The 16,606-nt window shown below is 46.8% G+C and overlaps 1 protein-coding gene across 1 annotated transcript; it reads right to left on the bottom strand.

The window, feature by feature from the left end:
* Positions 1 to 7,312: 7,312 nt before the first annotated feature.
* LOC124664383 (probable 3-hydroxyisobutyrate dehydrogenase-like 1, mitochondrial) lies at positions 7,313 to 8,617 on the bottom strand. The gene has a single exon (XM_047201917.1). It carries the CDS (start codon positions 8,586 to 8,588, stop codon positions 7,560 to 7,562), a length of 1,029 nt encoding a protein of 342 aa, XP_047057873.1. The 5' UTR covers positions 8,589 to 8,617; the 3' UTR covers positions 7,313 to 7,559.
* Positions 8,618 to 16,606: the final 7,989 nt, after the last annotated feature.

Consider the following 16,606-nt stretch of genomic DNA (forward strand, 5'->3'; position numbering starts at 1 on the left):
TAGTAGGCCATCCTAGAAAGTGAAATAGAAGTACTATACCCTAGATAATCAAGACAATGCTTGATTATGGAAGTGAGAAACCTAGTTAATAAGAGATACCTTAGGAAGCCAAACCTTGATCATTACAAATTGGGTAATGATCATAAACCCTAAGAACTTGAGGTAAAAATATTAAGAACAAGTTGATCATGCTTAACCCATAATCATACTCTTGAAGTATGTGAGGATAAGTTAAACCCTAATAGGATAAGCAGATATCATTAGCCACATGAAAGTATAAGGAGATCAATAATAAGCAACCCTAGGCTTAGATTTCAACCTTTACTTGTGAACCACTTAGTGATCATAAGTAGAATCCTACCATATCTATACTTCAGAAATTAAACAACCTAAGAAAACCTTAGAGTTAAACTCTATACTTTATATGGTGAGAAACCATATATCCATAAGACCAAAGTTAACTATAAAAAGAACTATAATCAATGTAGCTACTTAAATGATAAATTGAGGTTAATAATAGAAACCAATTGGTAGAAGATAAAACTAATTCTCAATATCATAATAACTAGAGGAGAACCTAAAATGTTAAGTAAACAACCACCTTATCATGGTTAGGGGGAGATTAAACCCTAGCACATGCAATATGGTGTCATCTCAACTCTACAACCCAGAAGTATATCTCAAACCTAGTTGTAAATAACTTGGGTGATTCCAATTATAAAACCAGGCCATAATTGAGATTCAAACCAGGTATCATTAGGTAAATAACATTTGAACCCTAATGGTTCATTAATCAGATTCTATGCTTCAATTTTAAAACAAAAGAGCCACCTAATGCTTAGTCCTTAATTAAACCAGGTGTGGTTAACAACCATTTAACTTTGTAATCAAGATGAACCATGAGGGAAACAATACCTACTTAGATACTTTAAATATAATAATAGTATTACCTTAATAAGGGGGTTATGATAGAAACTATAAAACCCTAGTACATTGGAGCTCACATAAAATCATGTGCAATTGACCAATTCCTCCAATATGAAATCAAGTCCCAATAATAACTTCCAAAACAATTGGAAAAGGAATAACCAACTCTAATTATTCAACAGGGAGTTATATTACAAATGAGAAAGGAAACTAAAATGAATACCTAAAATTCTTGCCTAATTAAATATTGCAACAAGGCTCACATATAATTATGTTTATGCAAAAACAATACAGTAATACAATGATCCCTGTATTAGTTCTCATGGAATTCCAATTGTCAAATACCTGCAAAACAGAAAAGAGTTAAACTATGAATACAAATCTGAATTCAAATAGAAAAAAACAAAATAGAAAATCAAACAGAAAAAGAAAAGAAGAGAAAAGGACTTACCAGGCTTACCTGGCCGTGTAGACCGTGGAGTAGCCCACCAGCAGCCCAGCAGCTGGAGCCCAACACGGCCCATCACAGCCCACCGTACCCTTCGTCTGGATAAAGGCAGAGAAGCAAATCGTCTTCGTCCTCTCGCCAGGGATCGACACCACGGCGTCGACGGAGCTCCACGTCCCGGCCGAAATTGTTGACCCCGCGAACGCCGACGACTGCGAGGGGTAGTATAAATGCCACGGATGAAACCCTAGCCCTCAAATTTCCCCTCTCTCTGTCTCTATCCCGAAAATGGATGAAACCCTAGCTCCCGGACCGCCACCTCTCGCCGCCGATTGGGGAAGCCCCAAGCCTCGCCGTGACCACTGTCGTCACCGCCATGCTCGACATCATCACCGTGTAGGAGGAATCGAGCCGGAGCAGCTTGTAGCGCCGTCGTCAACCTCGTTTCTCCGACGGCCAGAACCATGAAATCCGGCGATACAAGCCTTCATCCACCTCGCCGTCACGCGCGTCATACTCGCGGTGAGCCACTCTACCTCGTGGCTAGCTCGCCCTGCTCGATTACACGCCGTAGCGCCGCCGCATAGCTAGTCCGTGGGCACCGCCGCAACACCTCGTCGCCGGGCACGCTCCGGTGACCAAACCGGAGCGGCGCCACCATCATGAGGTTCGCCTCGGCGTCCTCGTTACAACGCGCCTACGCACGTCCCCGCGGGAACCCGGGAACGCCGGCGACCATGGGCGACTGCCCCGCCGGCCACCGTGAACCCAAGCCATGTCGACGCCACCGTGGCGTGTGACGTGGCCACGGGCCCATTAGTCAGTGTGTAGGGGTAGGCGTAGCCGGGTACGTTTAGTATTTCAGTTTAATTTCAAATTACAGAAAATGCCTGAAACTTTGTAATAATGTAGAAAATTCATAAAAGCTCAGAAAAATACAAATAAGATATCAAAATTATTATAAAAGAAAAATCTATCCAATAAAAATATAAAATGAAATTTATATTTTTAAATAGAAATTCATTATTTAATACTTATTAAATAAGCCTTTTCTTTAATTCTAAATTGAATTAAAATTCAATAAATAGTAAAACCTTTTAAAATAAATAAAAACCAGTAAGAAACATAAAGAAAACATTAAAGCTATTTTTCTTTATTTGTTATTTTGTTAAATCTTTATTAGTGGAAATTTAAACCCTAATTAATAATTACTTTAATTATTAAATGTTTAAAAATAATAAAAAGCCAAATTCAATATTATTTTTATTTCTAAGTTATTAATAACTTCAACTTTATAATGAAGTTATTAATCCAATAATTATAGGGTAATTAGGAAACCCTAGTTCCATTATAAATAAAGTGATAACCTCATCATTTCATGTGCAAACCTAAAACCCTAATTCCATTTAGACCCTAGCTCCATTAATCCCTATGAACCCTAAATTGTTCTAAACCTAAACCCTAGGTTATAACATGTGATCATAATATTTTATTTTCTATCATAGAACCATAATAACAATTAAATACTTGCCATGTCCACATAAAAGAAGGAGCCCTATCACTAAGAATTTAGAATTCCATGTGTTCATCTTAATAAAACCTAGATGATCAAATAGGATCAACCCTAGATCCTATTACCTAAGATTTCATCCTTAATTAGCCTTGACTAGCATCACACCATTGTGATGAACCATAATAGCAACCATACCCAATAATATGCATCATATACTATACACACTAAACCCTACTAGTGTTAGATAATTATCAAACATCCTATTTAGGAACCAACCAATCTTTACTTAAGGAATTAAATAGCAAACCTAAACAACCTCAACCTAATTATTATACTTCTTAGTATTTAAGAAGTATGTTCTTCAAAAGTTATTCTTTTGAAGAAAATGGAGGGTATCCTCAACCCTACCTAACAGGACCTATAAACCCTAACTAGCTATCCCCAGCAAGGTATACCAACCTTGATAGCAACTATTTATAATAGATTGCTCAAGATGCCTAGGCTTATCTCAACCTCACAAGCCCTAGTTGCTGATGAATCCAACTATGTTGTGATCCATCTTATACGTACTCCAGAAACTACTTGAAACCAGAATAAATTATAATAAACCACAAACCCAATTGTCATACTTGTTCTTTATTAAAGAACCTCGTTCTTCAAAAGTTATTCTTTTGAAGAATATAACAAGTAATCATTAACCATGCCATATAGTACTAAAACTCGACAACCTGTTCTTTACATGTTAACATTATGCCAATTATCATTCTTTGTGTGCTCAATTGATTATCGTGCTTTATTATCTACCTGTTCATCATACCAAGTAATCACACCTGAATAAGAACCTTGTTTGTGAATCACCCTAAAAGTGCAACACACCCTGAATCAATCATTACCACTCACTAATCATAAATCATCGGGGTTAGGTCACGCTTAGAGCGATTGCATCTCATTCTTATGCATTATTGCATCCTTGCCAATCTTTTAAACATCGTCCTTATCGGACGATGATGCTATTTCAGAATTTGGAGTTAATACGTATCGAAGACCTTGCCTGCATAATCTTGCAGTCAAGAAAGGCAAGTTCATCACTTGCTCATGTCATTTGAGTACTTCTATCAAATTACTTGCAAAGTATTATGGTTATCACTATTGCATAAAAACCAAAACCACTACTTTCATAACTATGAATATGACTATGTGGTGGGCAATGGAACCATGGATTGTGTTGATATGGTGGAGGTTCCATTGCAAAGGTTAATATCCATCTAGGATTAAACAACAAATGTCGCCGAGTGATTCTTGTGCCGTAATACCGTGTTAACCATAAGATCCGGAGTGGGACGGAGTAGTCAAAAGTGTTTCCACCTCTCGTACATCAACGGATGCGCTTACCGTAGACACTTGACCCAGGTTGGGCAAGCGGTGGGGTGGGGATCCCATTCTAATTCCCCACGGTAAGTGGTCTATGATGGGTTGCAGCTGTCGGCGAAGGAGTTTGGTTAACGAGTCCCAAACTGTTGTCGTGGTCGGGGTCCATCCTTAATTGGTATAAGAGGACCGACGAGGACCCAGGGTCGGGGTATGCAACAAAGGGTGGGTGTGCGAGGTAGCGGAGGAACATGATTGGCTAGACCTTATACCGGGCCTCACACCAAAGGAAGTGTGGACGGGGAATATGCCCGGTTGGCACCAAGGTTAAGATCTCTTATGGGTAAAGCAACACACCTCTGCAGAGTGTAAAGAACCGTGACCTGTCACTCCTCGTTCCGGGATATGGAACTGCGAACGCGGCCTGAAAGGAGCTCCATGAAGTTCTAGTAAACCGGTGAAGGCCGACGGACATAGTTCTTCCGAATAAAAGCAACCTTTTGAAGAAATGGTTATGAAAACTTGCATTGGTATTAGACTTTCCGGTCTAATGTCGTAGCTAGTGCATTAAACACCTCTTTCCTATAATGAACTTGTTGAGTACGCTCGTACTCATCCCACTCTTAAATCCCCGCTTAGATATGGAGGCATCAAAGGAGGATCTACGAGTACAACTCGAAGGTCGAGGAGTCAACGACTACTTCAAGAGACAGGAACTCGTCGGAGGAGTCCAATACCACATCCAACAAGAAGAAAACCTAGTTTAGCCATAGAAGGGAACTAGCTTCCTAAGCCTAGCTCCTATTTAGCTAGAGTCTATTCTTAGCCTCTCGTAGTTACTCGAAATACACTACAAATAGAGTTCGTGATAAGACTAGACTACGAGTCGTTCTTCCGGAGTTTATTTGCGCTTTACCTCATTGTAAAGTAGGAGGTCGTGATGATCTTATGTAACAGAGTTAAATGTTGTAATTCTATAGACATGCCTTGGACCCGCATATGTTTCTGTTGTACCACTCTGAGCGATATAATACTAGTGGAACGGTGTTTCATTGGTGTTATATCAGACTTGCATACTACACCATGCAGTGGTATGCCGGGTCGCCACATCTAACCTGTAAATCCCGGCGGATTTACGGGTTCGCGCCGAATGTGGCGCAGAACGGAGCCCGAATCGGTGGGCCGGCCCGTAAAAGAAGTTCGGGAGCCCGAGAAACTTCCCACACGCCCCGTATTAAAAGGGGCCGCGGAGGGGAATTCAGTTCGCAAAACCTACTCCCCTCCGCCGCTGCCGCCGCCTCGCTCCGCTAGCTCCGACGAGCAATAATTCTCGTCTCCGCAGCGCCGCAGCGCCGCCCGTAGAGCTCTGCATGGCTAGCCGCGAAAGCTCCGCTAGGGGGAGGAGGAAGTTTGGGTGGCGGGGACTCGTCTCCGCGCCCACCCGTATTCCGCACGGAGGAGGAGCGGCGGAAATGGGTCCGCTCGGAGGGCGCGCGCAAGCGCAGCGCCCGCCGGTGGACCAGCTGGGGGCTCACGCCCCCAGGAAATCTTGCAAGGTACGCGCTTGGAGGCGAGGGGTCCTCCTCCGGCGGTTCGCGCCGCCCCCCTTCGTCCGAGGAGGAGGAGGAGGCGGAGGAAGCGGTCGTCGCGTAGCCGGCGAGGACGCTCCTGTCCACTGGGGACTACGTCCACGACGATGACGAGGAGGCGGCGGTCGTCCCTCAGGTGGCGGCCGTGTCCGACGCGGAGGCCCGAGCACGCTGGCGCCGCGAGGAGGCCGACGCCGTCCGGGAATACGAGGCGGCGCGCCGAGAAGAACGCGTCCGTCGCGTGAAGCTGGTGATCGTTGAGCTCGACGCGGAGTAGGAGCTCCACGCGTCCGCCGCCTCGCCTTCCACCGCCACCACCTCCGCCACCGCGCGTAGAGGCCGTCGGGGCCGAATTTTGGGCAAAATTAGCTTGCGTTGCTGCGGATAGTAGTTAATTTAGATTATTAGTTCGTATTATGTAAAGTTTGGTGCTCAATCGGAGCAAGAACTATCATCTATATGTGTTCATCGATGAATTCTCCCGCGAGAATTTAATTTCGTGTTTTCAGTTCCTATTTTACGGTTTCTATTCTGCGCCACTGCCAAAATCGAACAAAATAACGTTTTCGGGGACTGAATTCCACTTTTTCAGTTTCCACTTTTTCGGGCTCTACTAGAGATGCTCTAAAGGCAGAGATTCACAATGTACTAGGGGTGTGTTTGGTTGAGCTTTTAGAGCCTTCGCCATCAGTCAGCATGTCCAATGCTTGCAAGAACAACACGCTTCAGAGAATCAGAGTTGAGTGAAACATACAGAATACTCGTTTCTTTTCAAGATAACGTCTGACTTGAGTTTCAATGAAATATACAAATTTCATATGCTAGTGCACAACATACTTACAGAGTAGTAAGTCAACACCAAATTTTCGAGAGCCATTATCAGTCATTACTGGTTAGCATCCCTGAGTATGATATTTGCAACCGAAGTGACATCGAGTGTTTATAAACACTCAGCGTCCCCGAGTGTCAATACTGTTAGCAACCTAGGATAGACGCATGATCGACTCATATGTTCTCAGTCACTCCAGTTATCCTCATCAGCTGCAAAACCCCGTTGCCTCTTGTCATCATCTTCGGGCAGGTATTTAGCAGCATCAACTATCAAATTTACTTGAAAAGTTCATATCATATTCCTTCTCAAACTTCTGTTTAGAGAACATATCTCGCTATAAAAATCCAACAAAATCGTGTGATGCCAATAGATAGATTATATACCAGTTCAGTCAAAGATGGAGGTGATGGAGACCACACAAGGATTTGTCTATCATGTTCCTGCATTCTTGAATATTTATAGGAACATAATACATGATTAAACCCACAGGTTTAGTAACAGAGGACGATAGATGAAAAACTTACTTGGCCTTCTGAGTTATAGTACTAGCAGCAATTCACATGGCCATAATTCATACCGAATGTTAGAAATGTCATTCCAGACCATATAAGCAAGTATAATAATGCAAAGTGAACTTCAAATGCATAAGCCTGAATATGCTGTTTTCATTGCCATGGTTGATTGCCATTACGGGCTGAATGCAAGTAGTGAAGTTTTAGCACTCCACTTTCGCAATCTTATTTGATGAACCTTTAACCACTGTGAAGAGTAACAGACAGAGCCTGCAATTCCAAATACTACACGAGTGATCAACTGAAACAGCACCAACATTCTCAAATTGCACATCAACCCAACTCTCAGAAACAAACGGCTCCGGGAAGCTCACTCTCCTTTCTTCTCAAGGCTAGTGTTGTTGAGCCGCTCGACGGCCAGTATGAGCGCCTGCGTGCCGAGCCCGCCCTCGCCGTGCGCAAGCAGCGACACATATAGCTGCTGCGCAAGTGCGAGTCCCGGCAGCGCCAGCCCCATGGTCTGGCATTCCGACAGGCAGATGCCGAGGTCCTTGACGAAGTGCCGGACGTAGAACCCGGCCTCCATGTCGCGCTCCAGCATCCGCTTCCCGTACAGCTCCAGCGACTTGGACCCCGCGGCGCCGGTGGAGATTGCCTCCATCCACCGGGCCACGTCCAGCCCGGCCTTGTGCGCGAACACCATGCCCTCCACGAGCCCCACCATGGTGGACGCGATGGCGATCTGGTTGCCCAGCTTCGCGCGCTGCCCCGCGCCAGGACCGCCCATGTACACGGCGTTGCCCATCAGCTTGAAGAGTGGCGCCAGGCGGCCGACGACGGCCGCGTCTCCGCCGGCGAAGATCGAGAGGCAGGCGTTGCGGGCCCCGCGGTCGCCGCCTGATACGGGGGCGTCGATCGCGGCGCAGCCGTTGCCCGCTGCGGCAGCTGCTATCTCGGCGGCGAGGGTGGGGTCGGAGGTGGTCATGTCGACGAGGACGCCGCCTGGGGCGAGGCCGGCGAGGGCGCCGGTGGAGGAGTCGAGGGTAGTGGAGCGGACGTCGGAGGGGAAGCCGACCATGAGGAAGATGACGTCAGCGGCGGCCGCGGCGGCGCGCGGGCTGTCCGCGAGTCTGGCACCGCTCGCTACGAGGCCATGGGCCTTAGAGGGCGTGCGGTTGTAGACGGTGAGCGCGTAGCCGGCGGCGAGGAGGTGGCCGGCCATGGACTGGCCCATGACGCCCGTCCCCACCCAGGCGACGCGGGTGGTGTCCGGAGAGATGGGAAGGCTGGAGTCGTTCGCGGCGGTGCCGGACGACGACATGGCTGCTACTGCGGCGGCGGAGGCAAGCGGAAGGCGCGGGCTGCGGCGTGCGATGGATCGGGAGATGTAGGCGAGCATTTGGATTTGGGGGCGGACTGCCAGCCAGGTAAGTTGTCTGGGTGTGAAGGGAATTGACTGAAATACCCTCCACTCTCGCAGTATCAACCGATAAAGGTGATAGCAGCAGCCAGTTTTTATTTTATGTTCTTTATTTTTCTGAGACAAATAACAACAGCCAGGTACATCGCACCTCCTATCCATTGTCCATACATGAGCACAAGTCATTATCATCCTTTTCTTCTCTCTCATAGCTACAGTACATTGAGAGTCGCTCCCGGTGCTCCGGGCCGACCCGAAGCTTTCCTCGGCGGCGATGCCAGCCGGAGGGAGTTGAGGCAAGGGGCCGGTTCTCCTAGTGTTTATAGTAGCAGTAGTACTAGAGCTAGTAGCTTGTTGTATCGGCGAGATGCCGTGTGTTGGCTTTATACCGGGAGATTGGTGCCAGCTCCCCTGGGCCGAAGCTGGTGCGGGCCGGTGGTGCTTCACCTCGTGGCGGCGCTCTCATGGTGGGAGCCGGAGGCGGCAGGATTGGGGTCTGCTGGAATCTCCATAAATAAGGCCTATGTTGCTCTCTTCTCGAGCTGGCGGCCTGCTCTGCAACTTCTCTCTCCGGCCGACCATGGAGGCGAGGGGAGGTCGAGAGGTAGCGAGAGGATCAACAGCTTTGGAGGTGAGCTAAGAAATCTGCTACAACTTGGAGATACCTACATGAAGGCCTAGATTGCCGCGATGATCTTTGGCCGTCAGAGTGGCCTCTCCCCGACGTCGTTGAGTCGCATGTTCAACCTTCTTTGGAGGCTCTTCATCAACGGATCAGCGCTGGAGTTTCTCTTTTTCCCCATCCCAAGTGGCACGCTCCCCGGCGATGGAGAACAAGACCGGCGGTGTGATCTGTTTCTTCATTACTGTGGAGGAAGAAGACTGGACCCGCTTGCTTTTTCAGTTTTTGTTCTAGGGTCTTCTGTGCAAAACTGAAGGACCAAGTTGTATTTTCCTTTTTATTTGTGTTCCTCTCTGTAAATCGCACCGTTTAATGCAAAAAAAAAGTCCAGACAAGTCACTTCTATCTTTCAACCCATACGTTGCAATTGAACTTTGAAGTTTAAATATACTTATAGGGAACGGAAAAGTTGTGAAGCCCATCCAAGTTTGTCCGCACGAGCTACATCATTTACCAGAAAAAATAATAAGATCCACTTTAAAATAGACCGGCAAAGCAGTTCTTTTAGAAACGATTTCAACACCTCTCAAAAATTGATTTGAACTAATGCATGGTAGATTATTATGCAATTTTCAAGTGAGTTTTATTACCGAAAATAAGATTACATATGCGTTACAATATTTAACAATACACATCTAGCATACCTGAATATGGAGCAAGTGCGGGTGCAAACCGAGAGAGGGTAAGCACATACATCCCGACCGGGAAGGTTGCTCCAGCAGCAACATCACTAGGTTGATATCGTCCATGGTGTTGTCGGAGTAGCCATATCTGTCAAGGAAGTAGAAGAACCGGCGAGGGAGAACTTGAACTACAACGAGCAGTCGCGCCAAGACGTTGCCCAAAAACCTTATCGCTCGTCTCCCAGTACAGGATCTCCACGGGTGGGGATTTGGAGGCCTGCTCTCCCGAACGACCGTGCACGAAATCGCTGGGATGGGGAAGACTAGATAGCATCACAACAAAAGAACTTGGTAGAGAGTGAGAGAGACGGAAGGGAGCGCTAAACTCTATATCTGTTTTGTCTCTCGTCTCCTCATATAGCATGGGAGGGAAGCCATTGATGACTGAAAGGACGGGATGTCGCCTAGAGGGAGGTGAATAGGCGTTTTGAAAACTATTACAAATTTGACTTGTAAGAATGCGGAATTAAACTAACGTTTATTTTACAAGCACATCAACCTAAATATGCTAGGCTCAACTTAGATAAAAAAAGATAGGCACAAGATATATAGATCACAAGTGATAGCAAGATACAAGTACTTCAAGCATGATGGTTATCACACGGAAATTAAACTCATGTATAGAGATAACCGAGACACGCGGAGACGAAGATGTATTCCCGTGTTCCTCCATGCAAGGTGATAAATGCGGGCTACCACGAAGGTCTCCTGAACGCCACGAAGGCTCACCTTCTTCTCCAAGCCAATACCACGAAGGACAAAGGCCTTTCCCTTATGGTTAGATTTTTCACCACTCCGGAGATGGCAAGCTCCACAACCACTTCACAAGCTCGACGAAGGAGAAGTTCACAAACTTTCACAAAGAGGTCATCGGAGCACCAACCGCCAAGCCAACTAGGAGGTAAACCCTCCAAGAGTAACAAGCTCACGGTCTCTCACTCGAACTAATCGTAATGGAAAGCTCAACACTTATGCAAGGATGCAAAATAAAGAACACCAAAGGTGGTAAAATCCTTCACACTCCAATTCCACCAAAGCAACAAATGCTATTGAGAAACTAGAGAGGAAGAATAATGGTGAAAATCAACAAATGACTCCAAGATCTAGATCCCAAGAGTTTCCCTCACTTAGAGGAGGAATTGATTGGTGGAGGTTGTAGATCTAGATCTCCCGTTTCAAGTCCCTCAAGAATATGCAAGAATCATGGGATGAAAGGGAGAGGAATCAAGGTCAAGAGGTTCAAGAATGGTGGTAAACAACGTGCCAAAGAACCCTAAGAAACAATGGGGAAGAAGGCCCATTTTGTACCCCTTCAAGAAAAATGACCGTTTGAGCTAAAATCGAGCCACCCGGCGCTGAACCCGGCAGGACCGCCTAGGGTGCCGACATACCGAGTATAGGGCTTGGCATGCCGACACAGGTGCCAAGTTACCAGGTAGAGCACTCGACATGCCGGCCCAGGTGCCGAACAGCCTCGTAGCAGCACCCGACACGCCGACCGTGGCGTCGAGAACAATAGAGCCCTTACGAAAAATGCGAGAACTTTTGCATCCGGACTTCGATTGAGATGAAACCAATTTTGTTGGAAAGATAACGACAAACTCATAGAATGTTTTTAGGTGATTTTAGAGAGGGAGCCTCCCAACGTCAAGAAATGGTAAATACGTCCAAACTCAAAAACGTAATAGAAGATGCATATGAATTCTATTTTCAATGAACTTGGACTTGTGGGAGCCTCCCAACGTCAAGAAACGGTAAATACATCCAAACTCGAAAACGTAATAGAAGATGCATATGAATTCCGTTTTCGATGAACTTGGGCTTGTTGAAAAACTAGCAACAAGCTCAAGAACCTCACATAGAAAAACACCAAGAAGCACAAAATAATATAGGGATGCAAATGATTAAGCTCCCTAAGACGATGCAATCAATTTACTCAATCAAAATCTCATCTTGATAGTGCGGCTATCTATCCTATAACCTGGTCTCCGAACAACCACCTTGAGACCGACAAAAGGAAAGCCTAGCAAAGTCATACCTTTGCCTTGCATATCCCTCTTGATCTTGACGACAACGCTTCAAGCTCCACTCAAGCCGGAATCACTTGATCGTTGTTGCTTCATGAAGACTCGTAATTGCTTCCCCATACACCATTATGGGATAGCATCATTAAGGCACATCTTGACATGTCCATTATCACCAAATAGATGGCAAGCTTCAAGCATGATATCTTCGATATGCTCATCTTGAAATTGCCCTTCTCAACCTTGATGACATCCAAGCTTGATGCCATCCGCTCATGGGCATGGAAAGATACCGAACCCACATAAACAACACAAATGCGCATATATATAGTGGGTTAGCTAATGAAGCATAATTGACAAGGCTTACCACCCACAAGATCAGATGATCCAAAGTGGTACAATCTTTATGCTTCATGCACCAACTTGAATTCAATCGTCACTCTTATTCTTGGTCGACCTTGTATCTCTCCATGCTCTATCATAATATCTTGATCATTCATTGATTAACACATAAGTTAGAGCATGGCTAACTTGAGTTCCATACAATAACTCCATCTTCATTTCTTATTCTTGGTCATATCATATTCTTCTCTTCAAATCGATGATCTTGATGCCAATACCAAAGGTATAACATTATATTCATGGCATCCTGTTGCCTGCCAAAACTCACCGGCGAGCAGTGGTTAAGCAACACGAAGAGCCGGGAGGCTCCCAAGGCCGCTTAGTGGACCCTGGCACCTCGCGTCGTCCCGCAAGTTTCCTGCACACGTCCTGGCGGTTGCAAGGGCGTGCCACCCGACCTAGACCCGATCGGGAAGGTGTTAGATTGCTTCGATTGTTCCCGCATGGTAGACACGTAAACATTAAATACGAGCCCTATCGGCTCTCGGGTTGCCTCGTGGATCGGCTCAAAGAGCCGATCGCCCCATGGTTCATGTTGGATTTGCAATGACATGGGGACCCCGCTTGATCAACACAAAGCTAAACCAATCTACGACAGCTTTAGGGTTTTCACCGCATAACCGGAACATCCTACGCGTAGTTGGGCCTAGCGGATACGAAAGATGATGAAAACTATCCCTAGAAGAGGCCTAAAAACCAACATTACGTTAATTCCCGGAACATCCCTTCTAGGAACGGTAAACAAGCACCTAGCGCACTACCGGATCCTCCAACCCCAAGCATAAGGCCTAATCATGCGGATATTAAACTAATCCTTGCGGAACAAGGAGCAACTATAACAGATCGGATCTACTAAGTATCGAACAAGCAAGATGCTGCCCTTACGCCCAGAGAGGCGTAAGGGCAGCTAGGTGTCAAGGGACGGCATTGCTAAGCAGATATGCATAAGAAAAGCATCAATGCAAGCCCCAAAATACCTAAGATAAGTAGTGCTACTCGCCATCAACAACGCTTCAACGACGAGTAACACAAGGTAGACGAATAAACGTGTCTCGCCTAGATCGCAAGATGCGATCTAGGCGACATGATGCTTACCCGGAAGGAAACCCTCGAAGAAGGGGTGGCGATGCGCCTGGTTTGTGTTTGTTGTGAACGATGATTGTTGTTTATTTCATAAACCCTAGATACATATTTATAGTCCGGGGACTTTCTAATTCGAGCGTGCACCGAACCGTGCACGGGTTAAACTCTAACTTCTAAACTAAGATGCGATCTACTATAATACAGATACACGGGCAATTTAGCCCAAATTCTCGTGCAAGGCCGCTTCAGAGATCCTTCACGCGTATATCCTTCAAGCCCATCTCTCTTACGGCCTGTCTCCTGATTTGGCCAAAATCTGGTGATAACACATGCCCCCTGGTTTTGGTAATGATAATTTCAAAACCACTCTGTTTTTCCTTCGAAGGGTCATGTCGTGGCAGAGCAGAATCGTCGCAGTATTTTTCATCATGACGACTTGCCTTCCCAACTTCTCTGCACGATTTGACAGTTTTGGCCCCATGTCCTCGAGAACTGTTATGGCATTAAATCTCCACTACAACCCCTTTATTTATCTGCGCCGAACGGTTCGCCGCTTCATCCCCCTGCTCTGTTCTGTTCACCAGCACCCAAAAAACCCTCTTCCCCTGTAGCAATGTCTTCCTCTTCCTCCAATCTTCGCCGAAGAACAAAAGTGAGGACGACCTCCACTCCGGGGCGAACCCCATCTCCTCCGACAAGGAGGAGAAAGAAGAAGAAGTAGAGAAGAAAGAGGCCTCCTCCCCCGCCAGGTACCCGCCGACGAAGCGCTCCCGCATGTGGGCGGACAGCGAGGACGATGATGATGACGAGGAAGAAGAAGAAGAGGAGGAGGATGATTCCTCCTCTTCCGCCGGGTATCCGCCGGCGAAGCGCTTCCGCGCTTGGGCGGACAGCGAGGATGATGATGATGACGAGGAAGAAGAAGCTCCGGCCGAAGGTCAGGGGCAGCGACGACGAGGAAGTCTCCGGAGGTAGCGCCGACGGCAGCTCCGATGCCGACGATGATGCTAGCGAGGATTAGCAATATAGGATTAGTAGTCCCTGAGCAATCGGCTCTTCTTTTGTTCTTCCTTTCTTGAGCAATCGGCTCTTCATTGTAAAAATCCTCTCTTATTAATGAAGAAGACATTTCCCAGCCGATTATGTCCCTTTACCAGTCTCGTCGATTGCCAAAGTAAGTCTCCACGCAAAGAGCCGGTAGCAGCGTATCGGTCCTTAACTGATCACGATACTTTATACTCCTTGATTATTTCAAGTGACCAAAGCCTGAATCTTGTAAGATCCTTAACGTTATTACTTATCAAGGCTGCATACTCTCCAGTCGTCGCGACACATCTCGACCCAGCCGTGATTTGCAGCAACAGGACAACCCAGACCCGGTAGATGATGATGGCTCTCCTCTCAGATTCCTTCCAGCAGCTCTGGTGGTCTTCTTTTGCAACAGCCCACCACTTCTGCAGAAGCTTATGATGCAGGGTCAGCCGATGGAATCCCAATCGGCTTCTTAAGAACAGAGTATCTACCGAGTTAGTTGCCCCCCGAGCCTCAGTCCAGGCGAGAAAAGTAGTGAGCCAGCCCAAATGTGCCATCATCGGCTCCCAAGTTATAACGCAGAGCCAGCCGATTTCAACAAAATCGGCTCCCCAGAGCAGAGAACCTTCAGGGTGAGCTGCCCCTCCGAGCTTCTCCAGTCCAATTCTCGCGTCTTGCTGATCAGATCGGCTCATCAGCTTTGGCAGGTTGATGCAACTTCCGGTGAGGATGTTTTGAATTTCTGATGCCCTCCAAACTCTGGACGTAACAACCTCTGAAAGTGACATCGACCAAGTCGCCACCTTGGTTCCCCCAGGCAAAAACGTCACAGTCGATGGCTTCGTCATCGGCTGTTCTCATGCTCCTAAGATAGGTATGCTCCCTTTGCTGGACTCACCCTTAATCCTGATCTGCACGCTTATACTGGCACTGCTGAACTCGCAGATTTGCAAAAGGAGTTGGAGGCCTTGAGAAGGAATTCATCCAGTAGAGCCTCTCCTTGTAACTCGCCAACTGCTTCATTGAGCCTCTGCTTATAACAGCTGCACCTCTTGAGTCGATGGCCATGCATCGGCTTTCGGCTTTCTATCCTTAAGTCGATGTTTGCGCATCGGCTGTGCTTAAAATTTTTTGAATTTTTTACGCGGCCGATTTATGTATCGGCCCCCATACTTCAATACCCATCATCAAAGAATATCTTGGGCTGCTGGGCATTTGAAAGCCACTTCAACTTCATATCCTCGTGTTTTATCCACCTAGGTGCCCCCCGAGCCGATTCTTTCAAGTAATTGAGGGTATCGGCTCTTCGTGTATTCCCTGTTAGATCAATGCCGAACCCGGGCGGAATGTATGGTGAGGATAATTTTGGCCGATTGCTAGAAACGGCCTCCTTCTTCATGTGCAATGCTTAGTGAAGCTTTACCATGTCTTGATTTCTTACTGTAGCTACGTGGCATGCTTGAGATGAGATTCTTGCTTTCCATTTTTTGGGGCCGATCGCTGGGATCGGCCTTGCCACGTACGTCCATTGTCTTGGACCTTGCTACTCTGTTAAGATCATGGACACTATGTTTGTATCAGCCGATGCCTCTGCATCGGCTTCTGTCTGTTTAGGGCGCCACACTTTCTTCGGCGGGCGCGCCTCTGTCTCCAATGTTTGCTGAATTTTCACGACCAGATCGGGCCGTGCTTTCCTCAACGTGTACGGTGCATCGTGCCTCGGCTTCCTCCGGGTTTCGTAGCCGCTGCACCCTACGCTTCCGAGAATGGCTGAGTCCATCAGGGCACCACCTTGGCCGGTGATACCTATCTTCTTCACCATCCGACTCCTCAAAGTCTTCTTCTTGAGATGACTCAGCTCGTTTGTTCTGAGGTGGGAGAGGTCCTAGACGCTCGAACACCGAAACCTTGTTTGTCCCTTTCCTTCGCCGTCACGCATTCAGGCAGTTCTCGATTGTTGGCAATCAGCTCATTCCTGAGTCCCAGCAATGTTTAAAGAAAGGACAGTCCCAATGCTTATCCATGTTATCTTGCTCCCTTGACCTCCCTCTAGCGTGAAGCTCGTACCCGTTGTTGTCTCTATCATGTTGA

Source organism: Lolium rigidum, chromosome 6 (genome assembly GCF_022539505.1).
Source record: "Lolium rigidum isolate FL_2022 chromosome 6, APGP_CSIRO_Lrig_0.1, whole genome shotgun sequence".
In the NCBI taxonomy this organism is placed as follows: Eukaryota; Viridiplantae; Streptophyta; class Magnoliopsida; order Poales; family Poaceae; genus Lolium; species Lolium rigidum.

What these genes read in the sequence shown, in the direction of transcription:
- LOC124664383 (XM_047201917.1), bottom strand. Translation starts at nt 8,588, where the DNA reads ATGCTCGCCTACATCTCCCGATCCATCGCACGCCGCAGCCCGCGCCTT.